Raw genomic sequence first — 17666 nt, 5'->3', positions numbered from 1 at the left:
GTAAAAAAAATCCTTAATTTCCCAGAAGTAAAAAGTGATACTGGACTACCAATGCGATGATTTTCTGTTTACCTCAGAGTCAGTTCTTATTAATTATGTGAGCTTTCAAAAGCAGCCCACTAGAACACTGCAATAAACTCATTTGTTCATTCTTAGATATTTTAAATATTACACCTTAGCATATCTTGAAATTACTAGCAGCCGCATCTATTTCCTTTTTGTTGTCAAACTATTACAACTGTGGGTTGGCTACAATGGAATGGACGCATACAATTCATTATAATGCTGTCTTTACAATTTGGCAGTTGAGGTTCTGCCAGCATTCCCATTATATATTTGGGGATTCACATTTTTCTCATAACATATTTCCTCCGAATTAATACTTGAACATGGCACACAAGGTCTCACCCTGGAAAAAAAACACATTTATAAAGAAACTTAAGAGACCAAGGGCGTGTCTACACTGGCAAGTTTCTGCGCAGTAAAGCAGCTTTTTGCGCTCAAACTGCAGATGTGTACACACTGCCAAGCCACTCTGTGCACAAAAACTCCTCAGTTGCAGCGATGCAAAAAAAAAAAAAAAAAAGAGTCGGAAGGCTATTTGCACAGAGGCTCCAGTGCTCTACTGCCAGTGTAGAAACTTGACTGCTTTCTGCACTGTAAATGGCCTCCAGAGTTGTCCCATAATGCCTCAAGTGACCGCTCTGCTCATTGCTTTGAACTCAGCTTCCCTGGAGACATGCACCCCTCCCCTTTCAAAGCACCGTTTCTGACAGCCGTTGTGTGCTGTGCTGATCTGCTCTGGGTCACAGCTCAGGGAAGGAGCCAGGGGCCGATGTCAGGGTTTTCCCGTCCCCCAGGAATGGTTGCTTCCTGCCACTATCTGAACTTACAAGACAGCATACTGACACACACACTGTACCCCCAAAAAACACTGTCTCTTTCTCCTTCCCCGCTCCATACACACACACTCCCTGTTACACACTCTTTCCCACCCCCCACCCTTTTAGTTGAAAAGCAGCTGGCAATGTAGTAGGATGCCCATGGAACAATGGGATTGGGAAACCTAGATCATATGACACTGTGCCTGCCCCATGAGGCATTGTAAACCCTTCCCAAAGCATCCTGTGGCCAGTTGCACAGTGGGATAGCTAACACAATGCACTGCTGTCTTTGCCATTGCAAGAGCTGCTAATGTGGGGGTTTATTTCCAGCATTTTAATAGAAGTGGTATAACTTATGGTGCAGAAACTTGACAGCATAGACATACCCCAAGTAATTTGGAAAGCCAAGTGGGTATTTTTTCTTGGAAAGATATCTTCCACAGTATTTGGTTCAAAGTAGTCTCAGCAATTAGGACTGCACAAGGTGGTTCACAGACTTGTGGTATGAGTAGCATATATTAGTTTTCTTCATTCAAGGAGGCAGCTGAATAGAAAATGACAACTACTTTTCAGGTGCCCAGTATGAACACTCAAGCTTTTTTTATTTATTATTTTTCCCCACAAAGAAAAAGCCACAAATTGACAAAGAATGATCATATGAATCTTAACATAATTAACGTACAATTTAGGTCAGCTTGAATGTCAAAACAAAGTAATAAGATATGCAATTCTTGTCCCAAATCAGAATTCACAGAAAAGCTTTATATAACAGCAAATCTTCCACTTCAAATATACACTAAAGGTTTATTGTTTTATTCAGAAGGAGCAACATCTATCCACACTTCACTGAATCTGTACATTTCTGAAAGAACACTGTCAATTATACATAATCCCCAATTACCCAAACTACTCTGTGAACATACCTGAAATTTGAATAATCAGAGTTTCAGAAAACACTATTCAGACTTCAAACACAGTAGACTAGCTAGACTTACCTCCAAATATTTAATTACAGAGGGATTATAGTCTATGGTTTTCCGGTTCACAGCTTTTCTCATCCGTTTCCCATCAAAGGTGAGCTGCTGCATTGCCTGCTGCTGTGCAAAATCAGGTCTCTTATAGAACAGCTGCCGAGGTGCCTGATGCTGGAACCTCGGCATATGGAAAAACCGGGGTGGGGAGCCAATTTCTGTGGCCATGGCGATCTTGTTTCTAAAACACTAAAAGAGGTAAAATATTAGAGAAATGCTGCAATTAAGATATGTTTCTGCTCAAAGTGTTAAAAAAATAAGGAGTCTATCTGGAAATCATTTTACTTGCTCATATAAACATGGTATATGAAAGTTTGCAAATCTATTATCTGAAAAGAGACAAATAGGCACTTCCTATTCTTGCTTTGCCTCTCAGCAAGTACCTAAATCAAATCTGTAAATTACAACTTTCAACTTCATTCAGTAAAGTATGGTTTGCATCTAAGGCAGAGAGGAATTTTCTGCCAAGACCAGTCACTGCACCAACCGTTTGTCCATGTAGCAGCTCGAAGCATGTTTCCCAGTGCAGACAGACATACATATGCTAGCTCAAGCAGAGCTAGCACATCTGTCTACCTATGCTCCTAAACAATCAAGACCAGAATAACTTGCTGAGACCAAGTCTTATATTTGCTTTTAAAGAGAAAATACAAGCCAAATTGTTGTACATTTAGAGTCTTGAAATTGCCTAGCTGGAGAAAGTCAGTTTTAATTTCCTGATATTTCTAAGCAGTCTTAAAAGAAATACACTTTAAAAAAAATTAAACATTACAGAAGTCCTTTGAAACAGGAAGAAAATCTTGTTTTTAAAACACAAGTATTGTGGATCCATTCCACAGTGAACTTTTTTTTTAAGTCCCGTAAAGATCGAGATATTTAATGTTTAAGATTTGAGACACAGCTGGGAAGAGACATTTAGATACAGAAATAGGATTATGCCACTATTAAGTCTGCTACTGTCCTAGTAAAAGCACAGCAACTCACTTTTGAAAACACACTACAATGTCACCACCTCAAATTCTCAGTTCAGAAGGGAGATTTTTCAATTGCGAGCCCTAACAATTTACCCTGGGTTCTGAAAAACCAATCTAGATTTCATACAAGAGTAGAAAACATGCTACAAGATCAAATTCTGCTTTCAACTACACAAATTATGCAAATACAGTTGCACAATTGAGGGTATAATCTTAAAACAGGATTTTATGCAGATATAACAGACATCAGAGTTTGGCTTACACTATCTTTTATCACCACTGATGATGCCTGTGTAGGAAAAACAACTTGTCTTCAAGCTGCAAGGAAGACAGATTAACAGTGAAAAGTAAATAAGGTTTTTAAAATCCTCAGTTTTAATAATTTGTTTATAAAACAGAAATTTTACAGTGTGATTTAAAGTGTTCCCATGAAGTCTGAAGAGAAATCTGCCACAGGAGTACAGAAAGAAATAACATTTCAACTGCCAGATTTAATTTCACATGGTAAGTTCTGAACTCCACTAAATGAAGAAAAAAAAAAAAATCTTCATATTTTACAAACAAACCTTAAGTTTGATAAGATTTACGCTTAATGTGTATAGGAAGACATCAAGATGTTGACAGTTTAAGTTTTTAAAATTTCTAGTTCTTAACCACTGGGATTCTTGAAACTTAAAAACATTTCTTTATGAAGTCTCCCTGGCACATACATTTTCCATTATGGTATGAACATACTACATTATGATGTTAGGATTGCTCCCAGGTAAAGGATGACTGCTAACACTGATCTTGCATCTTCAAAGAAAACCAAACAAGTTTTGGGGAAAGAAGGACTGTCAAGTAGCCAAATACCCAAGAACTTTATTTTAAAAAGGTAAATTTGGGACCTACCAACCTTTACTGTGTCCAACAAGTTTTAAGATACCTCAGGGACAATGTGTTGAAAACTAAATCCTTGCAAACACACAACTGATTTATAGTTAGACGACAACTCTATTGAGGATATATAAGAATATTTTAAAATATTCATATGGAATAGAATCTAACTTAGTCTTTGCAAATTTAAGTAGCAAAAAGTAGCATATGCTTATTTCTACAATTAGATTAAGCAAACATGACTGAATATATACTGGGACCAAAGGCATTGAATAAGAATGTGCATTTTTAGAATTCGTATCAGAAGAAAACTGCATTTTGTGTTACAACTGAAAGCAAAAGAACACCTGCAGCATTGGGTACATAGGTTCACTTGGGAATCGGTGGGAAATCAAATAAAAGCTTCTGCAGCATAACAAAATAGAGGACTCTTCAAAATCCAGGCATCTTATCTAAGGTAGCTAATAGGCAGTCTATGGGATACCACTAACAGCATGGATGTACATGGAAAAGTCCAAATCCTAAGTAATTTGCTCAAAATCCACCTTTAACTATTTGGAAAAAAGAGAAAGAAGATGCTAGAACTTCCTCATCCTATCCCCCAAATATTGCCTTAACTTCTCCTGACAACACAGAAGGGAACAGAATAAACTGACTTAAGGTGGATCAGCTCACTCTTTCAGATTTTACATCTCTTAAACTGAGTTAACAGTACAAATTTCAAAGATCAGCTTTTTATTAATATCTCCAAGTACACCACCACCACACCACAAGTTTAGAAAATTTATGGCAATTCATGTGCATATTTAAAAACAAGTTGTTAATTTTTTAAAAAGCAGGCAGATTTAATAAAAGTTGTCATTTTCTATACAGCTCTGAAGATAGTTGAATAGATGTCGCAGTACAGAAATGGAAAAAGTGAAAGAATTTCAGTGTAATATAAAATATTTTCCAGATCTCTTCTAAAATTCTCACCATAATGAACAAAATTCAAATATAAAGAAGTCATATACTTTTACTCCCCAGTAGTCAATGCAAAATCGAACTCCCAAGCTACAATCGCAAGAAAGTGGAAAAGAGGTCCACACACCTTCTGGGACTGCCCAAATATTTTTGTCAGAACTTTGCGGCGGGGCGGGGCGGGGGGGGGGGGAGGGGGGGAGACGGGGACACACGACTGCAATGTATACTTTGATAAAACCCAGCTTGTTTGCAGAAACACTCCCAATTTTATTCAGAATAAAACAAACAACAGCAATGAGAAAGCAGTTACAAATGTGACTAAACATAAAATATGAGATATGAAATGGATCACAGCTTGCATTAGACATTCCTAAAACCAGCATGAGGAGTGTATGGCTTTTATCTATGTTGCTGTAACACACAAACATCAAGCTAAGACTAAACTGTACTACATCTAGAAAGATGTAATTTTGGTATATACACCTAATTCCCTCCTTGCCTCCACCATCCTTCTCATATCTTGGTAGCCTAATCTCAGTGTTATCGTCAACTTTTTACTACTACATCTAGTCTTTTACTAATCCTATATCTTCTTCCTTTTTTATATTCCAAAAGCTGTTTCTTCACTCTCCTAATTATTAAAAACATTATCTATGTCCTTGTTATCTCTCACCTTAATTACGTGAGCCTTTCCACCTGTATAGCTACACATGCTTTACAGGTTTGCAAAAATATTTCACTACTTATTTTTGTATAAAACTAGCTATTCATAAACCTATTCATCTACAATATACCAAATACATTGTTTTTACCCATTTAATACCATATTGAAAGTTTCTCTACATGTATAGGTATTTTACAGATAAATACAAAAACATTTCAGAAAAGGAACGGACAGTTTCTTTTTCTCAGTTCAGCAGTCAGATCATGAAACAATAGTCCCTCAGGAGAATCCAGTTCAAAGTGATCTAGAACATTACCTCTTTTAGGCACAAATACTGGTCACCTAATTTTCAAGCAGTCAGTATTTGACTAATCTTTTGCTAGGAGATGGGAATCCCTTGGCATCAAAGAGTAGTTCAGACAGAATATCCTAAACTTTAATAGTGTTGTTTGCACTTGCTGTAAATGCATAACAAAACTCTCACCTGTTGCCACCAGGACAGCTAGAAAAGAAGTAGAACTTTGTTTTGCCCTTGTTAAAATATTCTGTCAACCTTTACTTTAACATTTCTAGCAGCCCATGCTTCAGAGCAGGGACATGAAATATGGCAGGGGGTAGCCCTTCCATCAGGATGTGTTTTTTGCTGTCTTTATGAAAAAACATCCTAATTTGAACATAAGCCTTTGAAAAGCTGTAGTTCACATGCACAGTTGAGATTTTAGCACCTAAAAAATCTTCAAAGATTCTGCCCTCACCAAGCAAGATCAAGCTTTTCACAACTCCTAACGTAGACCACACTACACATGAGCTATCTCCACAAAGCTACTGAGTGTGCTCCAGCCAAGGGGAACAGGGTCAAAGCCGGCTTTTCACCCTGTAATGAGTGCTCCAGAACAGGGCAGGAGGCTGGTCTCTCCTGGGCTCTTGATGTCCCTTCACCACCACCACTCCCAAAGCAGTGACACCCAGGCAGCAGGAAAGAGGAAGCTGTCAGATTTGAAGGCAGAGGGGAGGAGTAGTAGTATATTGGTACAAGGAGTTTGGTGATGCAGGAATTGGGAGGGGGCAGGAAGAGAAATTTTGGCTAGGAGACTGGGAACTGGGTGGAAGGGTAGGAGTGGATGAGCAAGACGACTGGGAGCCAGTTAGGGAAACATGAGGGGACTGGGAGTCAGTTGGCTGGGGGAAGGAAAAAACACATAGACAAGGAGACTGGGACTAGGAGCCAGGGGAAGGAGAACAGACACAGATCAGACAAAGACCTGGAGTGCAGGGGGAGAACTGGGACTGATTGGGCAAAGCAACTGGGACAATCAGCCAAGGAGAGGGTAGTGGGGAAGATGGAAGTTAGAGGAGAAGCCCAAGGAGGGAGCTAGCAGGGAAAGACACACTGGATGAGGAACCCAGAGGGAAAGACTAGGACTGGCTGGGCAAGGAGATTAGGACTGACTAGGTGAGACTGGGACTAGCACAAGAGCCAGGGGTGAGAAGAGACATGTCTGGGACAGGTTGGAAAGGATGGAGTCAAGCTTGGAGGAAAGGGCAGAATAGTCTGTGTCTGCAAGAGAGCACTCCCTGAGAGCCTGAACCCAAGATGCCCAACCATCATCATCCCTCTGCTATCAGCAAATATCTGTGAAGCCCATTTGCAAAATGTGCCTCTCATCCACTCTCTAGAGCTGGCCCAAGGAGGAGGACACTACCACCACCACCAGTTACTCCACTGGCTCATCTGGCAGACTTCTGTGCAGGGAATCTAAAAGTTCCAACCCTGCTGTGCTGACCTATGTAGGTGTCAATATGATGCCACAATGGAATGCTTGTGTTTGCTTTTTTAAAAAGTTGGAAACTTAATCTAGCTTTCATGTAAGGTAAAGAATATTATCAAAAAACAGCATGCCATTACATAATTGAAGACTGTATCATAATGCACACACACAAAGGGATCAAATTAAGGTTGCACTATTTTGGCCAAAACTACTAATCCTAATTAATTAATAAACTAAACTAAACCAAAATAAACCACTCAAACAGATCTAAGAGTGTTCACACAGCCTCTTTTTGCAACAAATTGGCTAAATTTTTTTAAAATCACACCTTACATTGAATTGTTTGAACTGTCTCATGCAGACAAACCCTAACTCTTGAAAAGGAGACATCCCTGTTTATGCTTGATCTTATTACATTTTTTGAAATGGCTCCTGCAAAATTTAAAAAATCGGTTACCTACCTCTTTAACTGTTGTTCTCCGAGATATGTTGCCCATGTACATTCCAATTAGGTGTGTGCGTGCCACATGCATAGCAGCCGGAAAGATTTTTCCTTAGCAATACCTGTCGGTTCGGTTTGGCACCGCTTGGAGTCGTGCCTCCATGGCGCTGAATAGAGGGCCCTGCTGACTTGCCGGCACTTCAGTTCCTTCTTGATGGTTGCTCTGACAAAGGGGTAGGCAGGTGGGTATTGGAATGGACATGAGCAACATCTTGAAGAGGAACCATTATGAGAAGTAGGTAACCGTTTTTTCTTCGAGAGATTGCTCATGTCAATTCCAATTAGGTGATCACCAAGCCTAAATTTTGGAGGCGGGTTCAGAGTTCAAAAGGTTTGAAGACTGTAGCACCACTCTGCCAAAGGCTGCATCATCTCTAGCCTGCTGAGTAATGGCATAATGCGAGGTCCAAGTGTAGACTGAGGACCGTGTTGCAGCTCTGCAGATTTCCTGGGTCGGAACCTGGGCCAGGAATGCCACTGACGATGCCTGTGCCCTCGTGGAGTGTGCTGTAAGGGGAGGGGCAGGTATTTTCGCCAGATCGTAGCATGACCGGATACAGGACATAATCCATGATGAAATTCTTTGGGAGGAGACTGGAAGCCCCTTCATTCTGTCTGCTACTGCGACAAACAGCTGAATAGTGGCACCGTCCATTCGATATAGAAGGCTAACGCCCGGCGAACATACAACAAATGAAGTTTTTGCTCCCTGCTGCTTGCGTGTGGCTTGGGATAGAAAATTGAAAGAAAGACATCCTGGTTAACATGAAACTGAGACAACCATAGGAAGAAAAGCCGGATGCAGTCTAAGCTGAACCTTGTCCTGATAGAACACCGTATAAGGAGGCTCAGATGTTAGAGCCTTGAGCTCAGACACTCTCCTGGCCGAAGTTATCGCTACCAGGAATGCCCCTTTATATGATAGGTAAAGCAGAGAACACGTTTCAAGTGGTTCAAAGGGCGTCCCCATTAGCCTGGAAAGGATCAGGTTAAGGTTCCAGGCTGGGATCAGTTGTCATATGTGAGGGTATAGTCTGTCAAGACCTTTAAGAAAACTACCTACTATCAGGGTGGCAAAGACCGACTAGCCCTCCATGCCTGGATGGAAGACGGAAATGGCAGCCAAGTGGACCTTTACTGAAGACACAGAAAGCCTTTACCACTTTAGGTGGAGGAGGCAGTCCAATATCATGGGTATGGACAAGAGTGTTGGAGACAGGAGATATTGTGAAGACCAAATTGTGAATCTTTTCCATTTGGCTAGGTAGGTAGCCCTAGTGGACGGTTTCCTACTGCCAAGGAGGACTTCCCTGACTGGACCCTAACAAGCCAGCTCCATGGGTGTAGCCGTGGAGCTTCCATGCCATGAGGTGAAGTGAGTCGAGGTTCGGGTGCTGGAGTTGGCCGTAATCCTGAGTTATCAAGTCCAGGAGCAGCAGCAAGGTGACTGGGTTTTCCATGGACATTTGCAGGAGAGACGTGTATCAGTGCTGACGGGGCCAGGCAGGCTGTGGCTCCCAGTATCTCCAGAGCTTCATCTCTCCGAACTCTGAATAACACCTTGTGGGACAAGTGGTAAGGAACGCGGCCGTGATGGAGCCTGGGCTGTGATTCCAGAAAGAGCAGAACTGCAGGCACTTCCTGTTGTGTCACATGGCAAACAAGTCTATCTAGGGAATTCCCCATGGTTGGAAGATGTTGTTCACCATCCAGGCAGATGGACCACTCCCGGCTGTGAAAAGACCTGCTGAGATGATCCGACAACTCGTTCTGAACTCCAGGGAGATAAGAAGCCTCCAGGTGTATTGAGTGAGCTATGCAAAAGTCCCACAGTTTGAGGACTTCCTGGCACAGGGAAGAGGAGCATGCTCCCCCCTGTCTGTTTTATATAAACATTGCTGTTGTATTATCCGACATGACCGAGACACACCTCCTTTCCAAGTGAGCTTGGAATATCTGGCATGCCAGATGGACTGCCCTCAACTCTCCAACGTTGATGTAAAGTGAGAGCTCCGCTTGGGACCTGAGGCCCTGAGTCCTGTGCTCCCAAAGGTATGCAGATCCAAGGAAGGGATAATGAAGGCCAAAGAGACCATGCAGAACTTCAGCTTCTTTAAAACTTGTTGAGGGTCTCGCTGATCTCGGATGGGCCTGAGACCCACCTTTGGCTTTCAGTATTAGGAAATACAGGGAACAGAACCCCTGGCCCTTCAGCTCCTGAGGGACCTCTTCTACTGCCCCCACCATTAGAAGTGTGTGCACCTCCTGCATGATCATAGATGTTGTGATCATAGAATATCGGGGTTGGAAGGGACCTCAGGAGATCATCTAGTCCAACCCCCTGCTCAAAGCAGGACCAATCTCCAATTTTTGGCCCAGATCCCTAAATGGCCCCCTCAAGGATTGAACTCACAACCCTGGGTTTAGCAGGCCACTGCTCAAACCACTGAGCTACCTTTTGTGAAAAAGATCCCTGAAGAGGGATACAGAAGGGGGAAGAAGGTGAACTGGAAAGAGTATCTCCTTTCTACCATACGAAGTACCGAGTGATCTGATGTGATTCGGGCCCACACAGGGTAGAAATGGGGTAGTTGGCACGAGAAGGTAAGGAAGGATGGATCCAGAGTCCGGACTGATGCATCGCCCCCAGGCACACCTTCAAAAGTTCTGCTTTTGGCCTGAGGACTGCGTCATCTGCCCAGAGCCCCGAGCTGACGAGGGGGGGGAGGCCTCCTTCTATTGTTCCTATAACGCCTCCTGGAAAACTCCTGCTTGTTCTGCTGGTGGTAGAAACGAGGCGGGGGTTACAGCTTAAAATGCTTCCACTGCATAACCGGAGTATGCAGGCCAAGGGACTTCTCTGCCTCCCATTTTTTAGGGTATAGGCCCCTGTGTGCTTGGTGCTCCCAGTCATTCGCCACCACTACAACTAGGGAGTCTGGTGGGGGTGGGGAGTATAAAAATGTTCAAGCCCCTTAGAGGAAACAAAACATTTTTGTTCAGTCCTCTTCACTGTTGGTGATAAGGAAGCCGGGGCGGGGGGGGGGGGGGGTCTGCCACAGCATCTTGGTGGTCTCCTGAATAGTTTTTATAAGTGGTAGGGCAATGCCAGAGAGACCAGAGTCTCAGTGACTTCTTCAACCTGGATCCTCAGGTTCTGGGCCACTCTGCTCAGTGGCTGCTGGAGTACCCTACTGTCCTCCAGCACAGGGGCTGTCGAAGTTCCTGCCACTGCCTCATCAGGCGAGGATGAGGACGAGACCCTAGCCAGGAGCGGGTCCTGCTCTCTGCCCTTGGGGGTGACGCGGTGCTGGGTCTTCATGTGCTACAAGTGGTGGGGCAGCCGGTGCAACTGGTCCTGCACAGAGGTGCCATACGTACACAGGATGCCAAAGCCACCAACCTCTGTGAATAGGACCCTTGGCTTTGGCCCTGGCTCTGAAGGAATGCCCAGGGAGTGCAGAAAGGCCTGGGCTGGAGCCAGCCACAGCCCAGGCCTTAGAACCAGATGGAGCTGCTGTCTGCCTCTATTTGACCGGGACCGTCAACTGTGCCTGCTTCACCTCGAATGCCAGTATTCTGCCTCCGACTCTGAGGACTCACTGTAGGATGACCATGGGGGGGCAACGCTCACCGGTGCGGCTCCCCTGTCCGTCTGTTGGCGGAGGGTACTGGCGACTAGTGCCGAGGGAATGTCGATCAGCGCAGTACCATTGCCAACTTGCCTCTGGATGGCACCAAAGGTCTCGCAGGCGCCACTGAGACAGAGCTCGGTGTCCTGTCACGCCAAGGAGGGAAAGGTGGTGCCATGAAGGCGATGAGCTCTCTGGCTGCCTCAAACATTTCCAGTGAGGAAGGCAACTCCAACTGCTCATGACCTCCCCAGAGAGGAGAGTGTTGGAGGCCCGGACTCAACTGGTCCTGTGGCGGAGCAGGAATTCAGTGGAGCCTTAGCAGGCGGTGCCGTGCTTACATGGCCTGACATGAGTCTCATGGCGCCGGATTCCTTCTGTCCTGGTCTGGGTGTGGAGGAGCACCCCCATGAGGTCTTTTCTTCTTGTGGGCACCAGGGACTGGGAATGGTGCCGCCCATTGCCCAGCACGGAGTCCCTATGTGGGGAACTTCGCCGGTGCAAAGGGTCTCTGTCAGAGTCCTTCCTTGGTGCAAACCCATTCCTGAGAGCTGGAGCACTATGCACCAATGCCGAGGTGCTCAGCATTGGCTCGGCTGACCCCGGGGACAGAGGCTAGCTTCTATGAGAAGGATCTTGAGGCAAGGATCCTTCTCCTTCTGAGTCGTAGGGCGAAATCCTCGGCAGATCTTGTAGGGGTCCTTTCGGTAAGCTTCCCCCAAACAGAATATGGGGAGAGAGGGGGAGGTCACTCCTGCGCACAGACCTGCCACACTTCAATTATAAATACTTGGGATTTAAACCCCGGGGACCAAGGCATGCCCCAGTACCAGGGGAGAAGAGGGGGAGGGGAGTACCCCAGATTAAATTCTCTATAGATCTAATCAAATTAATTACTAAACTACTACTACTAACACTATTAACTATTTACAGAAGTTGTCTGCCAAGGGACAGAGTAGGCTTGCCAAAGCAAGCCAAAAACCCAAGATTTCCAGATATCCGTCACAGGCAGTAAGAAGGAACTCAGATGGCGGTGGGTCGGCCCTATATTTAGCGTCATGGAGGCATGGCTCCAGGGGTGCCTGAACTGACCCAACAGCTACTGCTAAGAGAAAATCTTTCTGGCTGCTGTGCACGCGGTGCTCGCATACCTAATTGGAATTTACATGAGCAATCTCTCAAAGAAGAAATCTTATTCCCCATGAAGTGTCATCACTGACAGATTAAACTGCCTTGTTTGCCTATTAGTCACCCATTTAAATTTCACTTCAGTTATAAATACTTGGGATAGTACTCTGCTTTTGCCAAATAGAAAGTTATGGTAGAGCAAGAGGCTGCACTGCAGGAGCACAACAGCCCAGTTACTCAGCTGAGCCCTAAACTCCCTGCTTTCTTCCACTGCTGCAGCACTTGTAGTGACCTAGACATATGCCCTTTTCAGTTGCTCTTTTATCTGTCATTGGGATGGAAGGGAGAAGACAGGATTTAAAAAAGATCCCCCACAACCTTGCTGGGCTGTGTACTGTTTCTTTAAATCTGTCGCAGGAAACCAGAAAGTAGAGGCTGGAGAAGGTTCTAGGCAGAAGCTCTAAAGCACAGAAAGCGGAATTACTAAACTATCTGTATTGCAGTAACGCCTAAAAGCCTCAAGTCATGGACCAGGACACAACTGTGCTAGGCACTGTTCATACAGAACAAAACAACCATCTCGGCCCCAAAGAGGTTGCACTCAAAGTATAAGAGGACAATACTCGTAAGGATACTATTTTCTTTATGCTAAAAAAAGTTTTTAGAATCCTCAGTTTTAATAATTTGTTTATAAAACAAATTGCACACCTTTTAAAAAAAAACCCTTTCTGTGATTCTTCACATGTCAAGTAAGACAGCTGTCCTTGAAACTGAAAACAGTTTACACTTCTACTGTGACTTAACTACATTCTGGATGGAGGATCTATTTCCAGCTTATAAGGAGGAGTCCCTTTTAAATGTTTCCCTTGCCCCGTCCTTGCTTCTATAGCCAGGTCTACTCTAGAAACTTTTGCTAGTACAATAATGTCTGTTACAAGTGTGATTTTTGTTACACCATTTACATTATTACAAGTGAACACTAGAGTACTTAAGAAACTAGCTGAAACAATCTTGGAACCGCTAACAATTATCTTTGAGAACTCATGGAAGACAGGGGAGATCCCAGAGGACTGGACAAGGGCGAAGTACATATCTTTCAAAAGGGCACAAAGAGGACCCAAGGAATTATAGCACAGTCAGCCTAATTTCAATATCTGGAAAGATACTGGAACAAATTGTTAAACAATAAAGTTGTAATCACCTAGAAGATTATATGGTTAAAAGTAATAGCCAATATGAATTTGTCAAGAACAAGTCACACTGAACCAACATAACTTCCTTCGTTGACAGGATTAGTGGTCTAGTCAGTGGATAGTAGGGAAGCTGTAGACCTGATATATCTTGATTTTAACAAAGTTTCTGACAAAGTCCCACACATTATCATAAGCAAACGAGGGAAACGTAGTTTAGATGAAATTAGTATATGATGGGTGCACAACTGGTTGAAAAAAAAAATCACACTCAGAGTAGCTATCAGTGGTTTGCTGTCAAACAAGGAAGATATATTGGGTGGGGAGAGTACATGCTGTTCAATATTTTCATTAATGACAGATAATAGAATGGAGAGTATGCTAATAAAATTTGCAGATGACACTAAATTGGGAGGAGTTACAAGCACTTTGGAGGACAGGATCAAAATTCAAAACAACCTTAAAAAACTTAAGAATCGGTCTGAATTCAACAAGATGAAATTCAATAAACCAACTGCAAAGTACTAAACTTAGGAAGGAAAAAAATCAAAAGGCACAACTGCGTAGGCAGTAATACTGCTGAAAAGAATCTGGATCACAAATTGAATATGAGTTAACAATGTGATGCAGTTGTGAAAAAGGTTAACATTCTGGGATGTATTAACAGGAATACCGTATGTAAGACTCCCAGCACTGGTGAGGCCTCACCTGGGTACTGGTATCCAGTTCTGGATACCACTTTAAGAAAGATGTGGAAAAATTGGAGAGAGAATCAAGAGGAAAGCAACAAAAATGATGAAAAGGTTTAGAAAACCTGATCTATAAGGAAAGGTTAAGAGACTGGGCATGTTTAGTTTTGATAAAAACAAGTGTGTGTGTGGGGGAACCTTATAACAGTCTTAATGTAAGTTAAGAAGAGCTGTTATAAAGGGGATTGTGATCAATTGTTCTCCATGTTCATGGAAGGTATGACAAAAGACAGTTACCTTTTCCGTAATTGGTGTTCTTTGAGATGTTGCTCATGTCCATTCAACCTAGGTGTATGCGCTCGCCACATGCACCGATGCCAGAAGTTTTTCCCTCAGCAGTATCCGTAGGGGACTGGCTCCAGTGCCCCCTGGAATATTGCGCACATGCCGCAGTATATAGGGTGTCACTGGTTCCCCCTACCCTCAGTTCCTTCTTGCTGGAAACTCCAACAGTGGAGGCCGGAGCTGGACATTGTCCTTATGTACGGCAGTTCTGAGGTCAGGGTTTGCAGTTCGGAGACTTGCCTCGCTGACACAATCGCCACCAAGAAAGCTACCTTCCATGATAGGTGAGCTTGAGGCCAAAGGCTCAAAGGGCGGGCCTGTGAGCCTGGACAGAACTAAGTTGAGATCTCATTGAGGGGCCGGGGTCTGGAATTGATTAAAGTCTCTCTCGAGGCCTCTGAGGAATCTAAACGTCACGGGACAACACTGTCTGCCCCTGGACTGGCAGATGAAAGGTCAAAATGGCCACCAGATGTACCTTGATAGAGGACTGTGCCAGGCCCTGGTTCCTCAAATCAAGCAGGTGGTTTAAGATCGACTGCACCGAACAATACGAAGGGGAGATGCCCTGTTCAGCAGCCCAGTGGGAGAACATTGTCCACTTTGCCAGGTAGGTGTGCCTAGTCAAGGGCTTTCTACTCTCGAGGAGAACCTTCTGGACCCCTTCTGAACAGGCCCATCCATCTGGGTTCAGCCACACAACATCTATGCCGTGAGGTGGAGGGACACGAGGTTGGGGTGCAAGTGTCGACCATGATCCTGAGACAGCAAGTCCAGTTGGTTCGGAAGGGGCCAGGAAGGGATCATTGACAAGCTTGATAGCGTCCCGAACCAGTGCTGGCAAGGCCACGCGGGGGCCATCATGATAACCTGCACAATGTCTCTCTTGATTTTTGCTAGGACCTTGATGATGAGTGGAATTGGAGGGAAAAGCATACATCATGCTTCCTGCCCACAGCAGGAGGAAGGCGTCTGAGAGGGAGCCCTTGCCCAGGCCCCATCTGAAGCAAAACCTGTAGCACCTCCTGTTCTGCCTGGTGGCAAACAAATCCCACTTGGGGAGTTCCCCACCTATGGAAGATTATGCCAGCTACCTTCGGGTGGAGCACCCACTCGTGGTAAGAGGAGAAGTCCCTGCTTATGTGATCTGATAGCGCGTTCTTGGCACCCGGAAGGTGACACACTTCTAAACAGATTGTGCGGTTGATGCAGAAGTCCCAGAGATGGAGTGCCTCTTGGAAGAGGGCCAAGGATCGTGCTCCCCCTTGTCTGTTGATACAGAACATCAAGGTTGTGTTATCTGTCAGGACTCCGACCACTCTGCCTGACAGGTGAGGTAGGAGGACCATGAATGCTCTGCACACTGCCCTGAGCTCTTTGACATTTACGTGTAGCGTCAATTTCTCTAGGGACCACATACCTTGGGTCTGGAGGGAGCCGAGGTGCGACCCAAGCCTAGGTCCGAGGCATCCGAAACCAACTCAACTGAGTGAGGAATGCTGATGAAGGGAACTCCTTCCAGGACTTTCCTGGAGTCGGTCCACCACTGCAGCAAGGTAAGCACCATCACAGGGATGGTGAAGACCTTTCAGGATTAAAAAGTAGTGGGAACAGAACCCCTTCCTCCTGTACTCTGGAGGAATGATCTCCACCGCACCTAGCTGCAGTAACCCCTTGAGACTCTTGTGAGAAGGGTCCCTAAAGATGGACGGGACATGGGAATGGGAATGAGGGGCAGAAAGTAACTGGAGGGTGTAACCCCACACCACCATACTGAGGATGTTATAGATGTTATAGATGCCCACGCAGAGAGGAAAGGAGAAAGGCGGTTGGCAAAAATGAGGGAGGGAGAATCCTGGGAAGAATCCAGTATGTCACCCTTGGACGTACCCTCAAAACGAGTGCTTGCCCGCCAGCTTATCACAGGTCGAGCTCGACTGAGAGGCCTGTGAAGGCTGTTGGCTAGGACGCTGGATTTCTTATGGGGAGGCTCCTGGTAGGGGTAGCTCCCCTGGCCCTGAGGCTGCTGCAGCTTAAACCGCTTGCAGGCAGGGCCGGACAGATACAGGCCCAGCGATTTAAGGGTCTATAGTCCATGGACCTTATTGCATCAACTGATGAGCCTCTGTGGACAAGCTAGAGAGGAGCAGCCAGGATGCCCAGTGCATGGCGACAGTAGAGGCCATGGTTTGGGGGGCAGTGTCCGCTGCATCTGACACTGCCTGGAGCATTGCCCAGGCTGCAGTCGTGCCCTCCTCCATAATAGCCTGGAACGCCTTCCTAGAAGCCTCAGGAAGAGAGCCCTCGAACTTGGCCATGGCTTGCCACATGTTAAAATCATAGCATCCTAGGAGGGCCTGATGGTTGGCCACTCATAACCAGAGGCTAGAGGATGAATAAACGTTACGCCCAAACAAGTTTAACTTCTTGGGGTCTTTTTTCTTAGGGGTAGCCCGGGGTTGACCTTGTCGCTCCTTGTGGTTAACCGCTTCTACTAGAAGGGTTGGGAGAACTTTGACCTAGTAGAGCCCCCTAACTAACTGGTGACTTTTGAAATTGTACAGAAATTTTTAATGGTGTGGTTTCTTCTGGTTTTGTTTGTTTTGTTTTCTCTGTAATGCTTTTACCTTAGGAATAAATGTTCTTGCTGAGAAAGAGCTATGTGGTAACTTGTGACTGCTGGCAACACACTGTTCATAACCCTCAGGGAGAAAGCAACACACAAGAGCTCACCTTTAGGAAGACTGGCTTGCTCGGGTATTATAATGTAAGGCATTGAGCTGTGCAGCCTTAAATCCCCAGTCACTGAGTGGAACCTGCAGAGACAGGTGACAACTAAAGATCTGAGACCTGGCTGGGAACTCCTGGAATGGACCACTGAAGGCACTCCTCCTCTGTTAATCTGAAACTGTGACAAGTGAAAAGGAAATGGATAAGCTAAAATGGCAGTAGAACTGGACAGTGCCCAGATGCGAACTGTGCCTAATTAAAAACAAAAACAAAAAAAGCAGAACCACCA

The 17666-nt window shown here is 44.8% G+C and overlaps 1 protein-coding gene across 11 annotated transcripts in view; it reads right to left on the bottom strand.

Moving 5' to 3' along the window:
* WDR33 (WD repeat domain 33) overlaps positions 1–17666 on the bottom strand; it is a 104134-nt gene that overhangs the window by 69809 nt on the left and 16659 nt on the right. For 8 of the 11 annotated variants that reach the window (XM_077825494.1, XM_077825501.1, XM_077825504.1 and 5 more), the window contains exon 2: positions 1880–2104. In XM_077825494.1, the coding sequence (XP_077681620.1) occupies positions 1880–2083 (204 nt within the window). In that variant the 5' untranslated portion in view covers positions 2084–2104. Of the gene's footprint in view, positions 1–1270; positions 1429–1879; positions 2105–17380; positions 17556–17666 lie in introns of those variants that run through there. The other 3 variants (XM_077825495.1, XM_077825500.1, XM_077825498.1) reach the window with 3 other exon arrangements.

Source organism: Eretmochelys imbricata, chromosome 9 (assembly GCF_965152235.1).
Source record: "Eretmochelys imbricata isolate rEreImb1 chromosome 9, rEreImb1.hap1, whole genome shotgun sequence".
In the NCBI taxonomy this organism is placed as follows: Eukaryota; Metazoa; Chordata; order Testudines; family Cheloniidae; genus Eretmochelys; species Eretmochelys imbricata.
The sequence above is the reverse complement of the archived record's forward strand: the minus strand, read 5'-3'. Positions and strand labels throughout refer to the sequence as shown.